General features: G+C 37.1%; 3 protein-coding genes across 3 annotated transcripts in view; 2 read left to right on the top strand and 1 right to left on the bottom strand.

The window, feature by feature from the left end:
• LOC135705160 (diacylglycerol lipase-beta-like) overlaps positions 1 to 9,083 on the top strand; it is a 116,031-nt gene extending 106,948 nt beyond the window's left edge. The window contains exons 7-11 of the mRNA XM_065226750.1: positions 67 to 190; positions 2,671 to 3,174; positions 8,210 to 8,362; positions 8,436 to 8,548; positions 8,614 to 9,083. Coding sequence (XP_065082822.1) covers positions 67 to 190; positions 2,671 to 3,174; positions 8,210 to 8,362; positions 8,436 to 8,548; positions 8,614 to 8,800 — 1,081 coding nt within the window. The 3' untranslated portion in view covers positions 8,801 to 9,083. The remainder of the gene's footprint in view (positions 1 to 66; positions 191 to 2,670; positions 3,175 to 8,209; positions 8,363 to 8,435; positions 8,549 to 8,613) is intronic.
• Positions 1 to 12,668, top strand: part of LOC135705161 (ATPase WRNIP1-like) — a 293,614-nt gene extending 280,946 nt beyond the window's left edge. The window contains exon 4 of the mRNA XM_065226752.1: positions 12,658 to 12,668. The gene's annotated coding sequence lies outside the window, so the exon portion shown is untranslated. The remainder of the gene's footprint in view (positions 1 to 12,657) is intronic.
• LOC135705155 (uncharacterized) lies at positions 1,781 to 2,530 on the bottom strand. Its single transcript, XM_065226743.1, has 3 exons — positions 2,473 to 2,530; positions 1,953 to 2,408; positions 1,781 to 1,883 (listed from the first exon to the last, which is right to left on the bottom strand). Exons 1-3 carry the CDS (start codon positions 2,528 to 2,530, stop codon positions 1,855 to 1,857), a joined length of 543 nt encoding a protein of 180 aa, XP_065082815.1. The 3' UTR covers positions 1,781 to 1,854.
• Positions 12,669 to 21,007: the final 8,339 nt, after the last annotated feature.

Genomic DNA, 21,007 nt, shown 5'->3' on the forward strand with positions numbered 1-21,007 from the left:
TTCAATCACGTTCGTCAATGGCTGTAGAAGTTGTAGGTAATTGATGGCTTGGCATTTCCTTTTCAGGCGAAAACCTCAAATCATCATCGATGACAACTGCTGCTTGTGCCACGTGTCTGGCGTCCGGTATACGTCTCGGATTCGTAGTGAAGATGTTCTACATGCATCATTCAAAAATCACGTTTTTGAGGTGAGTCTGTTTGTAAAGTGCCTTTATTATTTCATTACACTAAAGTATGCACAGAAACATGAAGCTTAATTTAAGTTTGACGGTATTCACTGGTCATCTAAATTTTCTGAACTACGGGCAACACCCAGGAATTTGGAATTCTTTCCTTTCATGTAATCACTCCAGGTGCCCTCTTCGACATCGTTTGGGGAAAGTCCCGCATTTGGGTCATCTAAAATTCGAACCTTATTTTATGAACTCCACCTTAATCAAAAAATGAACCCAAAATCACCATTAAATCGGTCACTTCCCGGAGGATAAACCTGCAACTGCCCGTAGACTTCCTCAGGATCTTCCTCACAACGTACAACGGCAGCAAATAGAACGATCACCAACAGGGTAAGGGTAGCTTTTCTCATCGTGACAAATTGTTCCGCGTTCTTCACAGACTTTAACCGGTGGCGCCTTTTGGGTGGACTCTGCAGTAGTGCTTTACCGAGTGGTTTGGTTTTTATAGTTCAAAGTAGGAAGCATAAATCAGCCGGGCTCAAGTTTTGTGTCTTTTTCGAGCTGATAAAGAACGGCACTATTCCGGTTGGGGTGTAGAAACTAGTTTTTGTTTATGGTTGCATATCGTTCTGCATTGTGTCGTTCTCGGGGCAAACCTATCTAGGTATGCATTGTGTTTTGAAGGGTACGGACGGGTTAAAGTCATTGGGTGAGACACTGGCTTCGTTTCGGTTTGCATTTGGATTGGTTCCGTTCGAATTAACGTCTTGAATGTAAGGCTATTTAAGCAATTTGGCAATCTTTAGATAAGTCAATTACGATAGGCATTTTTTGGAAATTAATTTGCACAATGCCAAAATAATGTTATTTTCCTTAAATGTGCTGCGTACTGTGAACATATAATCGAAATAAAATAGGCTAAAACCACATCTTTAAACTTGTTAAAGACCATTAAAAGAGCAGCTTCCATCAAAAAGTGTGTTGTAGGGTGGTTCAACTTTAAAACCTTCTGCTCCCCACTGTTTTTCGTTCTGAACTGAGGGCTCAATAACTGTGCTAAATTTGAATGAATTTGCTTATGATCTGGATTCGTGCGTTTGTGCGGGAAAATGTATGGTAAACGGACCAAAACTATTCATTTTATCAGCCCAGTTATCCCGGAAGACTTCAGACCACACAGGCTCATTACCTTTATTGGAACTATACGAGGCTTTTAAAATGGTTCTACTGAGTCTTGGTGGAGGGTACGCAGAGTTGCAGGACAGAATCCTAATATTTAATTCAATCAGTTGCGATAGCCTTCATTGGCTGCGAAAGTCTAATAAGTTCCCCGAGCTTATCTGCGAAATATTTTGAATGAGTAGAACATTGGAAAGCGCTATCTCGATGCTTCACGCCAGTCTGCATTAGACCTTCGCATATCATTCTACTCCATGCTGTTTGTGCGCTTCAGCAATCACGAAAAATACTTATACAAAAGCCAATTTACGAACCATTTTAAAGATACTTAAATTCAGGCAACTTGAAAAACCATTTGAGCAAAATGACATTTTATTTTCAACAATAAAAAATCTTATCATTTTTATGCTTTCATACGACATGTTTATTACACTTTTGAGCTTTTAACATGCTGCCTTCACCGTTCGTTCAACTTGGGGCTATTCAGAACGGAATTATCATCTACCGGCCTGTGTTGTAGTAGACACTGTGTCATCAGGAGTAGTAGAATTAGCATTAGTAATATTGGAATTGGTTGCGAACTTAATGGGAGTACCTGTACTGCTGTTGACATAATTAAAGTGGAAGTATCCCTGGGTCCGTTTGGTGTACGTACTGTCGTGGCTTCCCATTAGAGCAATCTTCTGCATCAGTTCATCCCACGATAATGGCGATCGCTTCTTTCGCTTCGATTGATGGTTCCCATCCAAGGATGGAACTTCGGTGGCCATGTTCTGGGCCTGGAGCGATCGGAACTCTTCCTCCGTCATGGTACTTTCTTCGCAATGGAGATGTGGATTTCCACGTTCGTCGGAGTCCCGTGCTACACACGTTCGGCAGTGACATACGTTCGATGGAATGGTAGATTCTTTTGTCGGGTTCCCATTTCCAACCAACTGCGCTTCCGCACTACAGGCGCAGGTATTGTGCTGGAAAATCGGTGCCTTGTTGAACAGGTCCAGCTTGATGCTGGTTGATGTTTGCTTGTGACTCAGGGTGGCCACAGCATAATCTGGAATTTTGAGATTGAAGTTTTTGTTGTCTAGTCTAGTTGATTTTTCGAAAATTATACTTACTGTAGCTGTAGCAGAAAATTGTGTAGAAGGCTAGAATGATTACTGCAACTCGCATCATGTTTACTGTTCTGCTTCAATAGCGCTCGAGCAGGTGGTTTTTATAGGTTGAAAACACCAGCTAGAGTTAATGAATAAATTCTTCCCCTAATTGGGCGCGTTCTTTCAAAGTAATAAAGCTTTCCTCATTCATCCAAACAGTTACCATTCTGCATTCTGGCGGACCACAGCACAAAGAGCATTGTCATTTCCATTCGAGGCAGTCTATCGATGCGGGATGTTTTCACGGATCTGGTGGCCAATGCGGAGCGTTTCGATGCCCCAGGAATGCCGCAGGATTCGTCCGCCCATCGGGGCATGGTGGCCGGTGTGGATTGTATGGTGAAACGACTCCGCGAGGGCAACATGCTGGAGCGAATCTTCAATACCTACCCGGAGTATACGTTGGTTCTGACGGGGCACAGTTTGGGTGCCGGGGTTTCTATTCTGCTGGCAGCGAAACTCAGGAGCCGTTTTCCGGATCTACGGGTGTATGCTTTTGCGACTCCGGCCGGTTTGTTGAGCCGGGAGGCGGCACGGTACACCGAGAGCTACGCGTTCACCATCGGAGTTGGAGATGACTTTGTGATGCGACTGGGTGTGGACTCGATAGAGAATCTGAGGACCAGTGTCATTGAGACGATACGGGCCTGTAAGCTGCCGAAGGTAAGTGATTAGGTGGAAAAGTAGGCTCCATAATATTTTTGATATGCTTATTTTTCAAGTCTCAATTGCAGCAGACTTGATATACCAGTCATGGCTATACGTTCATATTATGGGGTGTTCATTGGCGTAACTACATAGAACATATGACTGTATTTCATGAAGATTTCCATTACTACTCCCACACAAACTAACACCACCATAAAACAAATTAAATAATCAAAATCTATACCAAATCAATTTCTTATATCTTTTGTATCAAAAAAAAAAAAAAAAAAAAAAAATTTAAAAAAAAACAACGATACCAGTTTTTCTTGAGATGATTTTTTTTTGACTTTATTAGAGAGATTTTTAGTCGTTGGCTAGTTCATCTCTAAAACTTTCTTGAGATGAAACCTTGCCACGCATAAGTGCTTTAGCTACATTCAGATACTAGTTAAGTCACTGCTGTGTTCCAATTTTGGCGTATGGAATTTTCATATGGGTCATTCCAGCTCAAGTGGGTACACTACCTGTGGTCGATGTCTCCTATTTGAGCCAAACTTGGCCAAAACGCTTATTTTGGCATTCTGAACAAAGGCCTTTTTTTTATTTTTTTTCTGATGTGCCTAAATCCCTCTCGGCTGCAACCCTGGATTTTCATGATTTTTAAAAAATTCAACTTTCAGAAGAGAATAATCTACATCCAAATAAGCTATTCGTGATCTTAGAACGTCAATTTCAAGGTTTTTAATGTATTAGATGTACAAACATTTTGCTTTTGTTATAGTAAGTACAGAAAAAGGGCTGATTACCGGCAGGTACCCAAATTGTCAAAAAATGGCCTATATTCACCATGGGCGGCATTTTTTATTTCTTAATATTTTGGGCTCAAATTTTCACCACACTTTTAAAAACTCTTCTACTTGATGTTTTTCCAAGGGCAAATGATTTGGACAAATAGTTTTTGAGATATGACCAGATGAGTGAGTAATAGTTTTGAGCTTTTCTGGTGAAAAATCAAAGCTATATAATTTATTTTTTTATTTTTTCTTGAATTCCTTCACGCCGATGGCACAATAATATTTTTATGTTATTTTCCACATGTGCTGGGCAGGATTCTCATTATATGAAATCATAACTAGCCCATTTATTTACTTCTGGCCATAATTTAATTGTGGTACTAAAAGTGAAAAATACGTTCCTATATGGGATACAGCCAAACGCTGTGTCTCAAAAACTGTTTGTCCAAATCATTTACCCTTGGAAACACATCAAGTAGAAGAGTTTTCGAAAGTGTGGTGAAAATTTGAGATCAAAATATTAGGTAATAAAAAAATCCCGCCCATGGTGAAAATAGGCCATTTTTTGACAATTTTGATACCTGTAGGTACCCACCCAGTTTACTGTAGTTACTACGACAAAAACAAAATGTGGGTACATCTATATGAATCTACATTAAAAAACCTTCAAATTGACGTTCTAAGATCACGAATAGCTTATTTGGTTGTGGAGTAATCTCTTCTGAAAGTTGAAATTTTTAAAAACCTCGAAAATCCTGGGTTTTAGCCGAGAGAGATCGAGGCACTTTAGAGCAAAATCAAAAAAGGCATTTTTTAAAAATGCCAAAATAAGCGTTTTGGCCAAGATTGGCTCAAATTGGGGACATCAATCACAACTTTTTTTTAAATTCTGTACCATCTTGAGTTGGAATGAGCCATATACCATAATTGGAGCACATAATAATGGGAACGTATAAGGGGTAAGTCTACTCTGGACCCGAATTTCAATTATTGTTTAACGAAATTTCTCAAAACTAACCTACCGATTTACGCATAATTGTCCAATGTTCAATGCAATCGACCATGAGGCACTTATGTTTATAATAGCAGTAAACACGCATAAATGCGAACCATTGCTTAACCTAACCAAAAATGGTTGAACATTGTTTATAATCCCTGCTAAACTTTAACTGAAATGGTTATCGAACTTTACATGAACGTTTGTGTGATAAAGTTTTAACCTTATGGTTTTTTTTGTAAGTGAACCTTACAAATAATGGGTTTTTAAGAACCATTACCATTCCAAATTCTTGTTTGGAATTTTCGGAAAAGGAATTATATTAAAACCTTTTTATTTATGATTTGAGAACTTTAATAATAATGGTTATTGTAGACAGTAAGTTCCATTGATGGTTTTGTAACATCGATCACCTTTATGTGGAATATATCGCGAATAGGTTGCCTGTAAATTAATGATGACCAATTCGCGATATATTACGTAAAGTTGACCGACAATACAAAACCATCAATGGACCATACTGACTACCATAACCATTACCATTAAAATTCTCAAACCATACGTTAAAAGGTTCTAATATAGTTTTCTTTTCGAAAATGTATGGATCAAGAATTTTGAATGTTAACCCAAGTAACATTTTAAGTTTTATGAAATACTACAAAGCAACTATAAAACAAAATTCATAAAACCCTGGTCAAGGCTATTTTGTCATTAATGCATCCACCAAAACCTCATTAAGACTAGAATATGTCTAGTTGGCCCACCCTGTGGAAGGTTATGAAGGGTGGATTCTCGAAGCTCTTTAAGATTGATTGACTGCAAAAGGTTGTATGACGAACGCATTGAGAACCATTTGAAAGCTACAATAAAAGCTATTTAGCAACAATAAAAACCCTTTCCGAGCCATTTCCCCTAGCTGCATGCTGACTCCACTAGGAAAGCATCAATCAAGATAGCAAAGGATTTATGAATCCGATCTTATCAAAATAATTTTAATAGAACTGATGGTATAAAAATCTTGTTGAATATCCAAATTTATTGCAATAGTTTTCATTAAGTGGCCTAGTTTTAAGTGTCATATTAAATTTTATGTGAAATGTACGTGAAAACATCGAAAAACTTAAGTCCACCCTCGTAAAATGTCGATATGACTAATTATTTAAAATTGAAAAAAAAAAAAAAATATATTCTTCAGATCGAGCTTGGCCGAGACTTTTTATAATTATTTTCGCATTTAAATGTTTGCTCATTGCTAAATTTACCAAAATATAGTTATATCTAAGGAAATATTGATTAAAAATCGAAGATTGTAAAAACAAGCAAACTAATTGTAACATGGCGGTGGCATAAAAGTTGATTTTCATAGGTCATTTGTGAAAAAGTTGTTTTGCTCTCAAGAATTCCTTAACAAATAAATAAGGGTTTAAAATGGCTTTTACGAAGAAAACTTGCAGGCTGAATTGTATTAATCTAAAGCCATTTTGCTTGATCCTAACCCGTTCAGATTTATAGCAGCATTTATGGAGGCAAAGTTGCCTGCAAAAAGTTAAACGTCAAAGTTTGTTCATCTTTCGATAGTTGCGCTGTGAGATCCAGGATTCTTCCAGGCGGTTTTCTCCCGATGGATTGGGAGCAGTTACTCAGATAGTTTGCGATACTGTTTTACAACATTTCCCATTTCGAACAGCTGGAAGCGCAATCGTTCCCGAAAAAGATCCCCTTCTTCCGGATGGTTACAGAAGTGTACCATCCAACGATGCAGGGATGTACGCTTGAATGAAATTTTCGAAGAGTTGATTATTTCGCCGAATAAAATCGCTGCTATGGACCGGAAACCAGCTCATCTCCGCTAACTAACAGTTCAGTGGTTTGCTGTTGGTTGTTATTTCGATTGTCACCTATTCGCAAGATCTGGAGAAGGCTGGTTTGTTTTAAAACTTTCGACAATGTTTTATGAATTCGAGGGCCGCGCTCACTTTACTCTTCTCCGCCAGATGGTCAGTCGTTGATGGTGTGCTGGTTCTTCTAAAGAAGAAATTTTTCTGAAATCGACTTGAATTTTTCATCCTACTTCGTCTATCCTTTGAGATTTCCTTGTCATAAATTTGGTATTTATTAACTATGAGAAACCATTTTTTAAGCTCAATTTGTAAACAGAGTAATCGGGGAGTTAATGATGCACTTTAAAAAGCCTAAAAAGCAACAATAAATGCTTTTTGCTCTTATGCAAAACCCTAACGGTTTTATGGTTGCTTTTATAATGATAGAACACGTTTATAAAGTATTTTATCAAGACATTAATAAACAATTGCTAATGACGTTTATGCTTGAATTGCAGAACAGTTTTAAGGAGGGATTGATAACTGTTTTAAATTTATTTTAAAAACAAGACAGTTTTTGACTTTCTTGCCAGACTATAAAAGATTTTTAAAACAGCAAAAAGCTGAATTACTAAGCAGGAATGTTTTACACTTTAAAATGCTATATTTAAACTGATTGGATTGTTCATTGCCGTTATAAAACCATCATAAATCAGAGTGGATGCTAAATGGTTACTGGATTGTTACTTGGGAATGGTTCTTAACAACCCATTATTTGTAAGGTTCACTTCCAAAAAACCATAATACATAAGGTTAAAACTTTATCACACTAACGTTCATGAAAAGTTCCATAACCACTTCATTTAAAGTTTATCAGAGATTATATATAGTGTTTAAACATTTTCGGTAAGGTTTAGTTATGGTTCGAGTTTATGCGGGAAGTTAGGGGGCCGACTACTTGCGGTTGCTCGAGGTTAGGGGGATCTACCAATTGGACAATCAGGTGGAACGTGAACTAAGGGCAAGGAACACGAGGTTGTATTTTAGATAAATACTAATGTTATGTACATAACTAGACGGATATGTGAAACAATTACTTTAAACGTCGATTTCTCGCAGACTAAGACTCATACAGGCAAACAAACAGCAGCATCTGGTAGAGGAAGTATGCTCCTTCAGATGGTCAGTTAGTTTACATGGGTGTGTTATGATTCATGATAAATTGGTATTCTAATAAAGATTTTTAAACAATTGCTGAAAACACCTCTAACTGAAATGGACTTATACCTATCTTTATATAAACACTCTAGTTGCATACGAGCCTGCCCGTACCAGTAGCTTGCAACATTCCACGCAATATCTGAGAAAAACTTGCACGCAACTTGGATTTCTAACTTGCATTTACCGTTTTCTCTCTTTCTCTCGCTCTTGAATTGCAGTGGCGTATCATGTTGAATGGCTTTGGGTACGCACTGTTTGGCGTACCGTCACGCGATCTAGAAACCACGTGGCACGACGTAACGGAAATCACCAAGAAAGCCGGCCAAAGTCCACTGCTGGGCGAACGACCGATTCAAACGGTTGCAGCTGTTGTAAGTTGAACCTAAATCTTGTTCGGTCGTTTTTCTGTGACGATGAAATCCTAAATTTTGATTCTATTTCCAGGAGGGAGGATTGCTATCCAGTGAAATCTCCAAACGGCGATTTGCCAAAACTCGATTGTACACCGGAGGAAGAATCTTGCACATTGTGCGGCGGAAGAAAACAGAGTTGGAGAAGTATGAACGTCAAATTAGTCATTTGTAGCGATGAAAAAAAACCAATTCTTCTCGAAATTCCTCAGGAAAACCAACACCGGCGGTCCTATGTTTGAGATGCGCTGGGCAACGGCCGAAGACTTCACCGAACTAAAGGTGATGCCTCGGATGTTGTTGGACCACCTGCCCGATAACGTGTTCCGCACGCTGACCAAAATCCTGGAGGAGCAGAAGACCCACAACGGATCGATGCTGTCGCTGCAGGAAATCTAATTACCTACGTATCTTCAGAATTGCCAAAAAACGGAAACTAGTGCAGCTAACTAACCAATTGAGCAAAACAAATCACGATTACAACATTCCACATAATAATAATAATGACCACCCTATGAGTGCCTTATGAACAGCGAATCTTGCCGTCTACAAACATAGGAAAATTTGATATTTTTTTTAACATTCCAAACTTCTTTTAAACGAGAATGTCGCATAGCTGTAAGTGGAGGAATATACTATAGTTAGTAGTTTAACAACAAATAACCTATCAAATAGGAGCATACTTGTCTTCATCGTACCCTTAAAGGTAGTTTTTAAAGATGTGTATATTGTAGGCCTAAGTAGAAGTATTCAACTGTTTTATTGCTCACTAGAAGGGTCATCGAATGTAGCAGGATAAGTGCATCAAAGTTTGATTAAGGGATTTCATCAGAAAACGGATCCATTCCACAATCTTTCACTAGATTTTAGGTTTAGTTAGATACGTTTTTAAGAAAGTAACCGCATTCCAGCAAGGATCTGATTAGCCTGATATTGTTTTACGACGGAATTGAATACCGAAACGTGGAAAGTATTTTAAAGCGAGTATTTTTTTTTCATGTGCATGGGTTACATGCATCAGCCGTAGTACACTGGAGGAAGTTGTTTTTTTTAAATTTGGTTAGTTAATCTACTTGATGGAAACGATTGTGAATCGGCAGCATTAGACCGAGGATTTTAATTTTGGTTGTGATAAAACAAAAATGCTATTTATTATTTATAAACGGCAAAGCAAGTGAACGTGACATTTTATCCTGTGTTTAGCAGTGTTGATTGAAGTGGAAAGTAAATGTAGTTTTCATTAGAAAAAAATATTCATCTTTACTTTTGGGTTTTTGTAATGTATATCACCTTCCTAAATATCATCACATCCATAAATAAGGTCCTGATCAGTCTATCTAGAGATAGGGGGATAGATTCTGTGAATTTTATTCGCTGGGTTGCTTACATCCTAATTTGTTTGCTTCGGCTGCATTAGTTATGATGATTCAGAAACCGCCGGACAATACAACCGGTTCTGAGAATCACTGCTTTCTGAGTACTCAGTCTGTTCTCTTCGTCGGTCCAACTGTGTCAACTGATGAAATCTTCGATTTTTTCTTAAGCGTTTTAACCGGATTACGGTCATTCACCCGAAATCATTGATTGTTGCATCAATGCACGTTCGTCAATCGGTGGAGATCGTCGGTAGGGTAGAACGGATCGAGGTTATCGGTCATCTTCAGAAGCTTCGTGGAGTTTTGCCAAACTGAATGTGCATTCATAAGAATAAAGCGAGGGACACATTTGAAGAATGCTACTTTAATTTTTGGTAGGAAGTCTTGAAGGTCGATTTACTACGGGAATATAGAGTTTTAGCTGCTCTGTCCACCTTGATCATCAGTGGTTGATGTGATTGTCGAATTTCAGCTTCATGTCCAGGATTATTCAAATGGATTGAGGAGTTGGAGCATCGCATTGAAGCCTGGATTGTCCTGTTAGTAAGGAATGGGTTGATGATCTTGATCAGGCATTACGGAAGGATTGTGCGATGTAATTTGTAAATGATTACTTCTTGCCACATGGAATCATACGCCTTTCCATCGGCAAATAGGATCAATCCTGTCGATTGACCATTCGCAAATCCTTGTTTTAATATTCAGTGTTTTTATGTAACTTCATACGTGAAGTTTTAGGATTTTCAGAGTTGGTTGAAAATGTTATCTAATATGAAGTTTTAGTGTGATAATTTATCAGCTAGAGAAAGATCTGAAGAGAGTAGGTAGAGCAACTTTGCAGTAAATTTATTTGTTTATGAGGAAGTTTGAACATACTGAGAGATGAGCACATATCATCGGTAAGAGACGTGTGTGTGTGTGAAAATTTGCGAAAAAATCTAAGGGCACCGGTAGGATTCGAACCCACAATTCCCATTCAGTACACGGGTGCATTGCCAATTATTAGGGACGTTGCGATACTACTGATATCAGTAAAGTATCGATACTTTTATTTCGATACCAAGTAATTAAGTATCGATACTTTACAATCGATACTTCTCCAATATCGATACTTTTATCGTGGTATCGGTACATACTGATCCTGGCGATGAGTTGGCATTGTACCTGGCGAGACCGGTTTGCTCACTAAATGTGAACCCGTTGGAACAATGGGAGGACATGAAGTCAGTTTTTCCAGCGCTGTATCAGCAGGCTAGGATGCATATGGTCAGCATGGCAACTTCTGTTCCATACGAGCGACTCTTTTCAAAGGCTGGATCTATAATTACTGAGACCAGAAACCGATTGTCAGCAAAATATTTACAGAAACTAATATTTCTAGCAAGCGTCGATGAGGCTGAATGGTTCAATTAGTTGGTTTAAATGCTTTTGTTTTTAATAAAATGATACAAACTTTTCGTTATTGATCTTAAACATGGACTTTCATTTTAAATTCAATCACATTGCTTTTTTATCAAATGATTCGATACTTAACAGTATCGATACTTTGTTTCGATAGTATCGCAAATATCAGTATCAGTTATTCGATACTAGTATCGAATCAAGTATCGATACATTTAAGTATCGCAACGTCCCTACCAATTATATGCATAAACAATTTGAATTATTTATAAATGTTGTACCTTATATTTTTCGAAAAGTGGACTTCAACTAAGTTCACAATGTCAGGGCTGGTAGCGAGTCACTTTTTAGTGACTTTGTCACTTTTTTCAAGCCAGTCACTAAAAAGTCTCCTTTTTGAGGGCTTAGTCACTAAAGTCACTGTTTTCTTGTAATCAGTCACTATTTTCAACTTTTTTAGCGTGAATTTATTTCAATATTTCTCATTCTGTGCTTTGTGACGTTTAATCGTTTTTCTCTATCAATGTACTCATTTTTTTAAATAAAATTTCCTTAGTTTTTCCGGAACTTTAATGGATAAGAAAGCTATTTTTAAATGCGTTCAAAATATGCTTTCAAAAACAACAGTAATTAACTCAAGCGTTGTTAAGACATGGCAATCAGTTTTATATGAACAGCTTTACAATCAAATCCATTGAATGTTGAAGTTAAGCACTTGCTTAATTTCTCACTTAAAATAGTAAAAAAAAAACGCACTTAATTTGAGTAAGTCCAAGATTTAAAAATATTAAATGGTTTGAAGTTTCCTATTCCAAGTACAAGTTTCAGATATTGAAAACTTTCAAAGTGCCTGAATTAAGGAAAACAAATAAATGATTTATTTCAAGTTCGTAATTAACTTTATGAAAGATTAGAGACCTTCGCTGCAGTCCCATTAACTTCACAACAATTTTAGGCACTTTGAAGAAGTTATGAGGAATAAAAGGAAATGCTGAGAATTTCGGTGAAGCTCCATAAACAAACTGAGGGAACATAAGGGAAGTTACCCAAGTAACAATTCTGCAATCATTTGGCATCCACTCTGATTTATGATGGTTTTATAATGGCAATGAATAATCCATTTAGTTTAAATACAGCATTTCACAGTGTAAAACGTTCCAGCTTAGTAGTTCACTTTTTCGCTGTTTTAAAAACCTTTTACAGTCTGGCTAGAAGTCAAAAACTGTCTTGTTTTAAAATTAAATTTAAAGTAGTTCTCAATCCCACCATAAAACTGTTCTATAAATCAATCATAAACTTCATTAGCAATTTTTTTTATTAATGTCTTGATGAAATACTCTATCATTTTAAAAGCAATCATAAAACCATTAGGTTTTAAATGAGGGCAAAAGGCATATATTGTTGCCTTTTAGGATTTTAAAAGTGTATCATAAATTCTCCTCTGTTTACAAATTGAATTTCAAGGATGGATCCTCACAGTGAATAAAAACCAAATTTATGACAAGGATATCTCGAAGGATAAACGAAGTTGGAGGAAAAATTCAAGCGATGCTAACGACCGAAGGGAAGTCGATTTAGTTCTTTAGAAGAACCAGCACGTCCGGCGGAACGGGTACCATCAACGACTTAGCATCTGGTGGAGAAGAGGGAAGTGAGCGTGGTCCTCAAATTCATAAAACATTGTCAAAACAGTCTGAAAACAGACCAGCCTTCTCCAGACCTTGCGAATCGATGAAGTTCGGAATAACTTGTGTCAGTACCGACAGCAAACCACTGAAACTGTCAGTTAGCGGACACTAGTTGGTTTCCGATCCATAGCTGCGATTTTATTCGGCGAAAGGGTCATCACTTGAAAAAAAATCATTCAACCGGACATTCCTGCACCGTTTGATAGTGCACTTCCAGTACCATTCGGAAGAAGGGGATCTTTTCGGGAATTATCGAGGTTACAGCTCTGCGAAATGCGAAATGTTGTGAACACCTTCTGAATAACTGCTTCCAAGCCATCGGGAGAGAATCACCTGGAAGAACGCTGAATCACACAGCGCAACTATCGAAAGATAAACAAACTTTTTTATTTTTTTTTTCCTTTGGTTCTTGTTTTCCGTGCTGAGCACCAATGCTACCGACGTGCCAGGAAGGCAGCTCCCACACCTGGACCCTACCTATCGACCCATAAACTCATGAACCGGGGACCAACGGCTTTACTTCCGGAAGGCGTGATCAGAGATGTTATGCCTCAGAACATCCCGGCGGTGCCGACAGGGATTGAACCCAGGCCTGCTGGGGTGAGAGATAATCACGCTTACCTCTACACCACCGGCGCCGCTAGATAAACAAACTTTTACGTTTAACATTTTGTAGGCAACATTGCCGCAATAAATGCTGCTATAAATCTGAACGGGTTAGGATCAAGCAAAATGGCTTTAGATTAATACAATTCAGCCTGCAAGTTTTCTTCAGAAAGCCATTTTAAACCCTTATTTATTTGTTAAGGAATTCTTGAAAGCAAAACATTTTTTTCAAAAATGACCCATGAAAATCACATTTTATGCCACCGCCATGTTACAATTAGTTTGCTTGTTTTTTACAATCTTCGATTTTCAATCTATATTTCCTTGGATATAACTTTATTTTAGTTAATTTAGCAATGAGAAAATATTTAGAATGCAAAAATCATGAGAATCAAAAATCTTGGCTAAGCTTTATGATCGATCTGAAGAATCTATTTTTTTTTCTTAACCCTCCGTTACTCGCGCCAACTTTTGTAACACGAGTACTCGCGCGTTGTACTTTGTACAACAGTGTGAGTTATGCATTGCCATTTTGCAGCCGAGCTACCAATCGATATGAAACCAACGGGTATTCCTTAAAAAACTCGTTAAACTTTTATCACAGTTAACCCCCAAAAAATGCGGATAATAGAGAAAATGTGAATGGAAACCGCGTAAACGGTGTCCGTACTACGTGGGATTTGACTTAATTGGTTACAACATTGAAAATTTCGAGATCCTGACCAGATAGAAAGTTACTGTCTTCGGCAAAGTTGTTCTAGAGACTATAACCTTTTCGCTGGGGGAGAGTAATTCAGAATTTTCTCACTGCGTAGTGCTAGAATACATGTGAAATCCTCGTATGTGATATATCTCGAGATCCTGACCAGATAGAAAGTTACTGTCTTTCACAAAGTTTTTCAGGAGGTCAAAGTCTATTGCTTGGTGCTCAATAGTTTAGAATTTGCTCACTACGCGACGCTTGTATACATGTGCAGTACTCATATAAAATATCTCGAGTTCCCAACCAGATAGAAAGGTACTGTCTTCGGCATAGTTGTTCAGGAGGTCAAGGCTTTTTCGCAAGTGGACAGTAGTTCAGAGTTTTCTCACTTTGCGGTGCTACTATACATGTGAAACTCGTGCATATAAAATATCTCTAGATCCTGACCAGATAGAAAGTAAATGTACTCGACAAAGTTTTTCAGGAAGTCAAGATCTTTTTGTTGGGTGACAATAGTTCAGAATTTTCTCACTATGCGGCGCTAGTATACACGTGAAATTCTGATTTAAAATATCTCGAGATCCTGACCAGATAGAAAGTTACTGTCTTAGGAAAAGCTGTTCAGGAGATCATAGCCTTTTTGCTGGTGAACAGTAGTTTAGAATCTTTTCACTAGGTAATGCTCGTATACATGTTGAGTTCACGCATGTGATACATCACTAGATTCTGACCAGATAGAGAGTAAATGTCTTTGGCAAAGTTGTTCAGGAAGTCAAGATCTTTTCGTTGGTGGACAGTTGTTCAGAATTTTCTCACTACTCGGTGCTAGTATACACATGCAATTCTCGCATATAAAATAGCTCGAGATCTTGAGCAGATAAAAAGTAACTGTTTTCGGCAAAGTTGTTCAGGGGTTCAAGAATTTTTGGCTGGTGGACAGTAGCTCGAGATTCTGAGCAGGTAGAAAATTATTGTCTTCGAAAAAGCTGTTCATGAGGTCAATTCCTATTGCTTGGTGCACAATAGTTCAGAATTTTCACACTACGTGGCGTTAGTATACATGCGAAATTCTCGCATGTAAAATATCCCGAGATTCTGATAAGATAGATTTTGCTAGTGGGCAGTAGTTCACAATTTTCTCACTACGTAGCTCTAGAATACACGTGAAATTCTCGCATGTGGTTTGTTTCGAGATCCTGATCAGATAGAAAGTTACTGTCTTCGACAAAGTTGTTCAGGAGGTTAAAGCCTATTGCTTGGTGTACAATAGTTGAGAATTTCCTAAGCGGCGCTAGTATACGCGTGAAATTTACACATGTAAATTATCACGAGATTCTAACCAAATAGAATGTTACTGTCTTGGGCAAAGTTGTTCAGGGAGCCAAGGCCTTTTGGATGGTCGACAGATTTTTTTTTCACATTATTGCGCTTGTATACACGTGCAATTCCCGCATTAGATATATTTCGAGACCTGCTAAACTGTCATAGGCAAATTTGTTCAGGAGATCACAACTTTTTCGTTGGTCAACAGTACAGAATTTTCTCACTACGCGGCACTAGGATATACGTGAAATGTTCGCATATATAATATCTCGAGATCCTGAACAGCTAAAAAATTACTGTATTTGGCAAAGCTGTTAAGAAGATAAAGATCTTTTGGCTGATGAACAGTAGTTTAGAAATTTCTCAAAACTTGGCGGGCAATTCTCACATATCAAATATCATAAAATTAAAATAAAATTTACATCAGCCTAAGTGGGATAAGACAAATGTATTCTGGATTTCTTTTACTGATGAAAATTTTCATGCAGATTTGTGGATACATAAATTGGTGTGAGTCTTCCACTTGTATATCTCTGATAAATTAGTGGTAACACGTATCTCAGATGGAAAAAATTATCTTAAAAGATCAATATCGCTGAAACTTCCACCAAATGAATGTTTAGAGTCTCCCTTTCATTTTAGGCTAATTTCGAAATGTCTTATCGAGGGGTCTAGAATAAAAAAAAATCCGTGTATTTACGTGTGCACGGACATCGAGACTAACTCAGAGAGTGAGGCAATTTTGCTCAGTTGAATGGAGAAATTTATAAAACCGTACACTCCCGATCATAAGTTTAAGGACACCTCCTAAAAAACACCCAAAGTTAAACTATTTTTCAAAATTTACTCTGAATAATCATGATTGATTTTCTCAGAATTGACTTGAAAAAAAATTTGAAATTAAAATTTGCATGTTCACCATCCGGAAGAACTTTGCCGCATGTACAACTTTGACGATGACAATTACTTCCTGACTTTAAGCTATAGCATATACAAATATTTTACATGCACACTAGCGCCGCATACCGAAAATATTCTGAACTATTTACTATTCACCAGCAAAAATGCTTTGATCTCCTAAACAACTTTGCCGAAGACAGTAATTTTCTAGCTGTTCGGGATCTCGAGCTGTAGCATATATGAGGATTGCACGTGTATACTAGCGCAGCGCAGTGAGCAAAATTCTGAACTACTGTTCACCAGCCAAAAGACCTTGACCTCTTGAACCACTTTGCCAAAGACAGTAACTTTCTATTTGATCAGGATCTCGAGATATAGCATATGCGAGAATTGTACATGTATACTAACGCCACGTGGTGAGAAAATTCTTAAATAATGCTTACCAGCCAAAAAATCTTGACCCCCTTAACAACTTTGCCGAAGACAGTAACTTTCTAGCTGATTAAGATCTCGAGTTATTGAATATGCGAGAAAGGCACGTATTTCAGCGCCGCATAGTGAGAAAATTCTAAACTATTGTCACCCAACAAAAAGATCTTGACTTCCTGAAAAACTTTGTCGAGTACATTTACTTTCTATCTGGTCAGGATCTAGAGATATTTTATATGCAAGAGTTTCACATGTATAGTAGCGCCGCTAAGTGAGAAAACTCTGAACTATTGTCCACCTGCGAGAAAGCCTTGACCTCCTGAACAACTATGCCGAAGACAGTACATTTCTATCTGGTTGGGAACTCGAGATATTTTATATGAGTATTTCACATGTATAGTAGCGTCGCGTAGTGAGCAAATTCTGAACTATTGAGCACCAAGCAATAGGCTTTGACCTCCTGAAAAACTTGTGAAAGACAGTAACTTTCTATCTGGTCAGGATCTCGAGATATATCACATACGAGGATTTCACATGTATTCTAGCGCTACGCAGTGAGAAAATTCTGAATTACTCTCCACCAGCGAAAAGGTTATAGTCTCTAGAACAACTTTGCCGAAGACAGTAACTTTCTATCTGGTCAGGATCTCGAAATTTTCAATGTTGTAACCAATTAAGTCAAATCCCACGTAGTACGGACACCGTTTACGCGGTTTGCATTCACATTTTCTCTATTATCCGCATTTTTGGGGGTTAACTGTGATAAAAGTTCAGCTTGTTTAGTTAAAAACAAGTTTTTTTAGGAATACTCGTAGATTTCAGATCGATTGGTAACTTAGCAACAAAATGGCAATGGAAAACTCATGTGTGTTGTACAAAGTACAACAGCGCGAGTAACGGAGGGTTAATGTAAAATAATTAGTAAAATCTATATTTTCCGTGGGTGGACTCAAGTATTCCAATGTTTTCACGTACATTTCTCATCAAATTTGATATGGCACATAAAACTAGGCCACTTCATGAGAACTATTTTATAATTTTGGAAATTCGGCGGGATTTTTATACGATTTGTTTTTATTTTAATTATTTTGTTAAGATCGAATGGTATTTATGAATCCTTTTTTATCTTGATTGTTGTTTTTCTAGTGAACTTAGCAAGCAGCTAGGGTAAATGGTTTGGATAATGGTTTTAATTGTTACCAAATAGCTTTTATTGTAGCTTAAATACGGTTTTAAAATGGATCTCAATGCGTTTATCGTACAACCATTTTGCAGTGAATCAATCTTGAAGAGCTTCGAAAACATACCCTTCAGAACCTTCTCCAGGGTGGGCCAACTAGACTGATTCTAGCATCAATGAGGTTTTGGTGGATGCATCAGTGGCAAAGCAGTCTTGACCAGGGTTTTATGAATATTGTTTTATAGTAATTTTGTAGTATTTCATAAAACTTAAAATGTTACTTGGGTAATACACTGAAAATATGGGGCGCTTACTGGAAGCTTCAAGATCCTCAAATCGGTTCTCTTAACAGCCGAAAAACTTTTATGAAGTCCCTAGAATTTTAGAGCACATCATAGGTGTTAAGCGAACTTGATAAATATAGAAAAACAACAAGGGATTGTGCAAATTTTTAACAAGTTCTAAGCACCTCACAAAAGCTAGATCTAGAGATCTTTGGGGAATTTCCGATCTTAAGAGCAGTTCCCGTAACTTTAGTCTAGACTTTTGGGACAGTTAAAAAATCTATAATCTTAAATGTAGAAAAAAAATAGAACCCTTAAGATGTTCCGAGAATTTCAGGGAAGTACAAAGACCATCAAAGAATTTATAAAAACTTCAGAAATATTTCAGGAACTTCACAGACGCCCAGAAAATTTCTGGGAAATTTTTCATCACTAGAATTGAAAGCTTTAAGGAAGTTTCGAGAACAGCAAGACAGATCAGATAATCAAAGGGCAGTTCAAATAATTTCATGGAAATTTTAGGATACTTCAGCAAACCTCCGAGAGAATTTCTGGGACGTGATAAAAATTATATGAACATCCGGAAAACGGGAGAGTATTTTAAGGGTGTTTCATCATGGAGATTTCAACAACTTTAAAAAATGCGAAACTTTAGCTGAGTTGATTAGAGAATATCAACGAAGTTCTATTAATTAAAAAAAATCGAGAACTTTTAGCAAGCAGCGATATCTTTAAGAAATTCGAACTACACAGCTAAAAAAAGTAGTGTAAATTTCCGTTACTATGATGGACATAAATGGAGCGTCATATAGGGGAATTTACGTATTCTCGGCAACCTAAGCAGCGGCCTTCTTTCTATAGCCTTTTTCTCTAAGGAACGCACACATATGCAGTATTGGTTTGTTTACAATCTTTTGCTGCCAGCTGCTCTAACAATTTCAGTCGAAAGAATTGTCAAAAACTGTTTTGAAACGCTTTTACAAAGCTCCAATCTTCTCTAGTGAGAGCGAGTATTGTCGGCAACCAGTTTTTCTTCGGCAACCGTTCCATTTGAACTGTATGTAAATCTGTTGTTCTATTATCGGCAACACGAAATCAGCTACAATTTGTAGTGCGTGTGTTGCATTTCAAGAAAACCTTGCTAGATTGCTTTTTCTCAGTGGTAAAAATATAGTCAAAATGAAGCTGAAAGCATAAAGAATCGTTTGAATGCATTCAGCGAAGTGTTTTCGTAAGAAAATCCAGTGAAAATAGTGTTTCAATTTGTGTTGCCGAAAATAGTCTGTCATGCCGAAGCCGTCATTTTCCCTATCATACAAGTTTAGATTACAGATCGTGTAAATTTATGAGACATGCCATGCAATATTTCATATATTGTATGCAACTGTCCACTTTTGTTTGCAACTTTTCTTGCAAGCTGCTAGTTTACGTGAAAAGGAAGTTTACATGCTTCAATTTTAGCATGCATGGATATTTACATCGCCATTAAAATTCAGAATTTTTTGGTGTGTAGTTTCATGATATTCAGCAAAGTTCCTAGTACTTCGAGGATGATCAGATAGCTTCAGAATAATCCCATTAACTTAAGCAAATTTGCAGCAACTTACAAAGAATTCCGTGGAATTAAGAGTTATTCCAAGAATTCTATGATTGATTCGAAAACGTCAGAAAATTTTGGTACACACTAAAAAAATCTGAATTTTACTGGTGATGTAAACATCCATGCATGCAAACATTCATGCATGTAAACTTCCTTTTCACGTAAACTAGCAGCTTGCAAGAAATGTTGCAAACAAAGGTGGAAAGTTGCATACAATATATGGAATGTTGCATGACATGTCTCATAAATTTACACGATTTATAATGTAAATTTGTATGATTTATGACGCACCATTTATGTGCATCATAGTAACGGAAATTTACACTACTTTTTTTTAGCTGTGTATATATTAGAAAATTTGCCGGATTATTAAACAAATTTAGAGAACTTCAGGTAAGCATTGATTAAATAAGAAAACAAGAGAGCGTTTATAATGGTTAGAATACTTAAGGAAAATTGTCGTATCTTCAAGGCAAATCAATTAATTTCAGTAAAGTTGCGGTTTCTTAAAATATACTGATAAATTCAGGGCAGTCTGAAGAACTTTAAAGATAGTCAGTAATCGTTTAGGCAGTTTTGATAACACCAGGAAAGTCTAGACTATTGAAGAAGTTTTAAATTAGTGTCGATAATGTAATGGAAGTTTCATGAACTTCAGAAAAATCTTGAGAACTTCAGAGAAAATAATAGAACTATATTAATTATTTCATTCGAATTTCATGGAAATTGCGGAATCACAAAAGATACTCAAATTTAGAAAAACTTCGAAAACTTCACAGTGGTCTTCAGAAACATTTCGAGAACTTCATAGAAATCTATGGAGCTTAAGGTTAGATCCGCGAACTTTAGGAATTTTTATGAACATTAGCAAAATGCAGGAGCTTTTGAAAGCAGTGAAGTAAGTAAGCTCCGAAAATGGGAGGAATTTCGAGAGGAGTTCAGTTCCATTAGTTTCATAAAATTTGTGGGAAATTTAAACCACTTCCCAGATTTCAGAAAACTTCAGAGTCGTTAAAAAGTTAATTGAAGTCTTCGCATAAGTTCAGATGTTTACTGAAGCTTAAACATTTTTAAAACGGTTCAATTAAATTCAGCGCAGTACAACAAGCTTCATGA

The sequence above is a fragment of the Ochlerotatus camptorhynchus genome, unplaced genomic scaffold, assembly GCF_037179485.1.
Source record: "Ochlerotatus camptorhynchus isolate MF236.1 unplaced genomic scaffold, CSIRO-AGI_Acam_v1.1 ptg000259l, whole genome shotgun sequence".
NCBI lineage: Eukaryota > Metazoa > Arthropoda > Insecta > Diptera > Culicidae > Ochlerotatus > Ochlerotatus camptorhynchus.

What these genes read in the sequence shown, in the direction of transcription:
- LOC135705155 (XM_065226743.1), bottom strand. Translation starts at nt 2,530, where the DNA reads ATGATGCGAGTTGCAGTAATCATTCTAGCCTTCTACACAATTTTCTGC. An exon ending in AATTTTCTGCTACAGCTACA is followed by an intron (nt 2,409 to 2,472) that starts GTAAGTATAATT and finishes TCAAAATTCCAG; the next exon opens with ATTATGCTGTGGCCACCCTG. An exon ending in TTATGTCAACAGCAGTACAG is followed by an intron (nt 1,884 to 1,952) that starts GTACTCCCATTA and finishes CTGATGACACAG; the next exon opens with TGTCTACTACAACACAGGCC.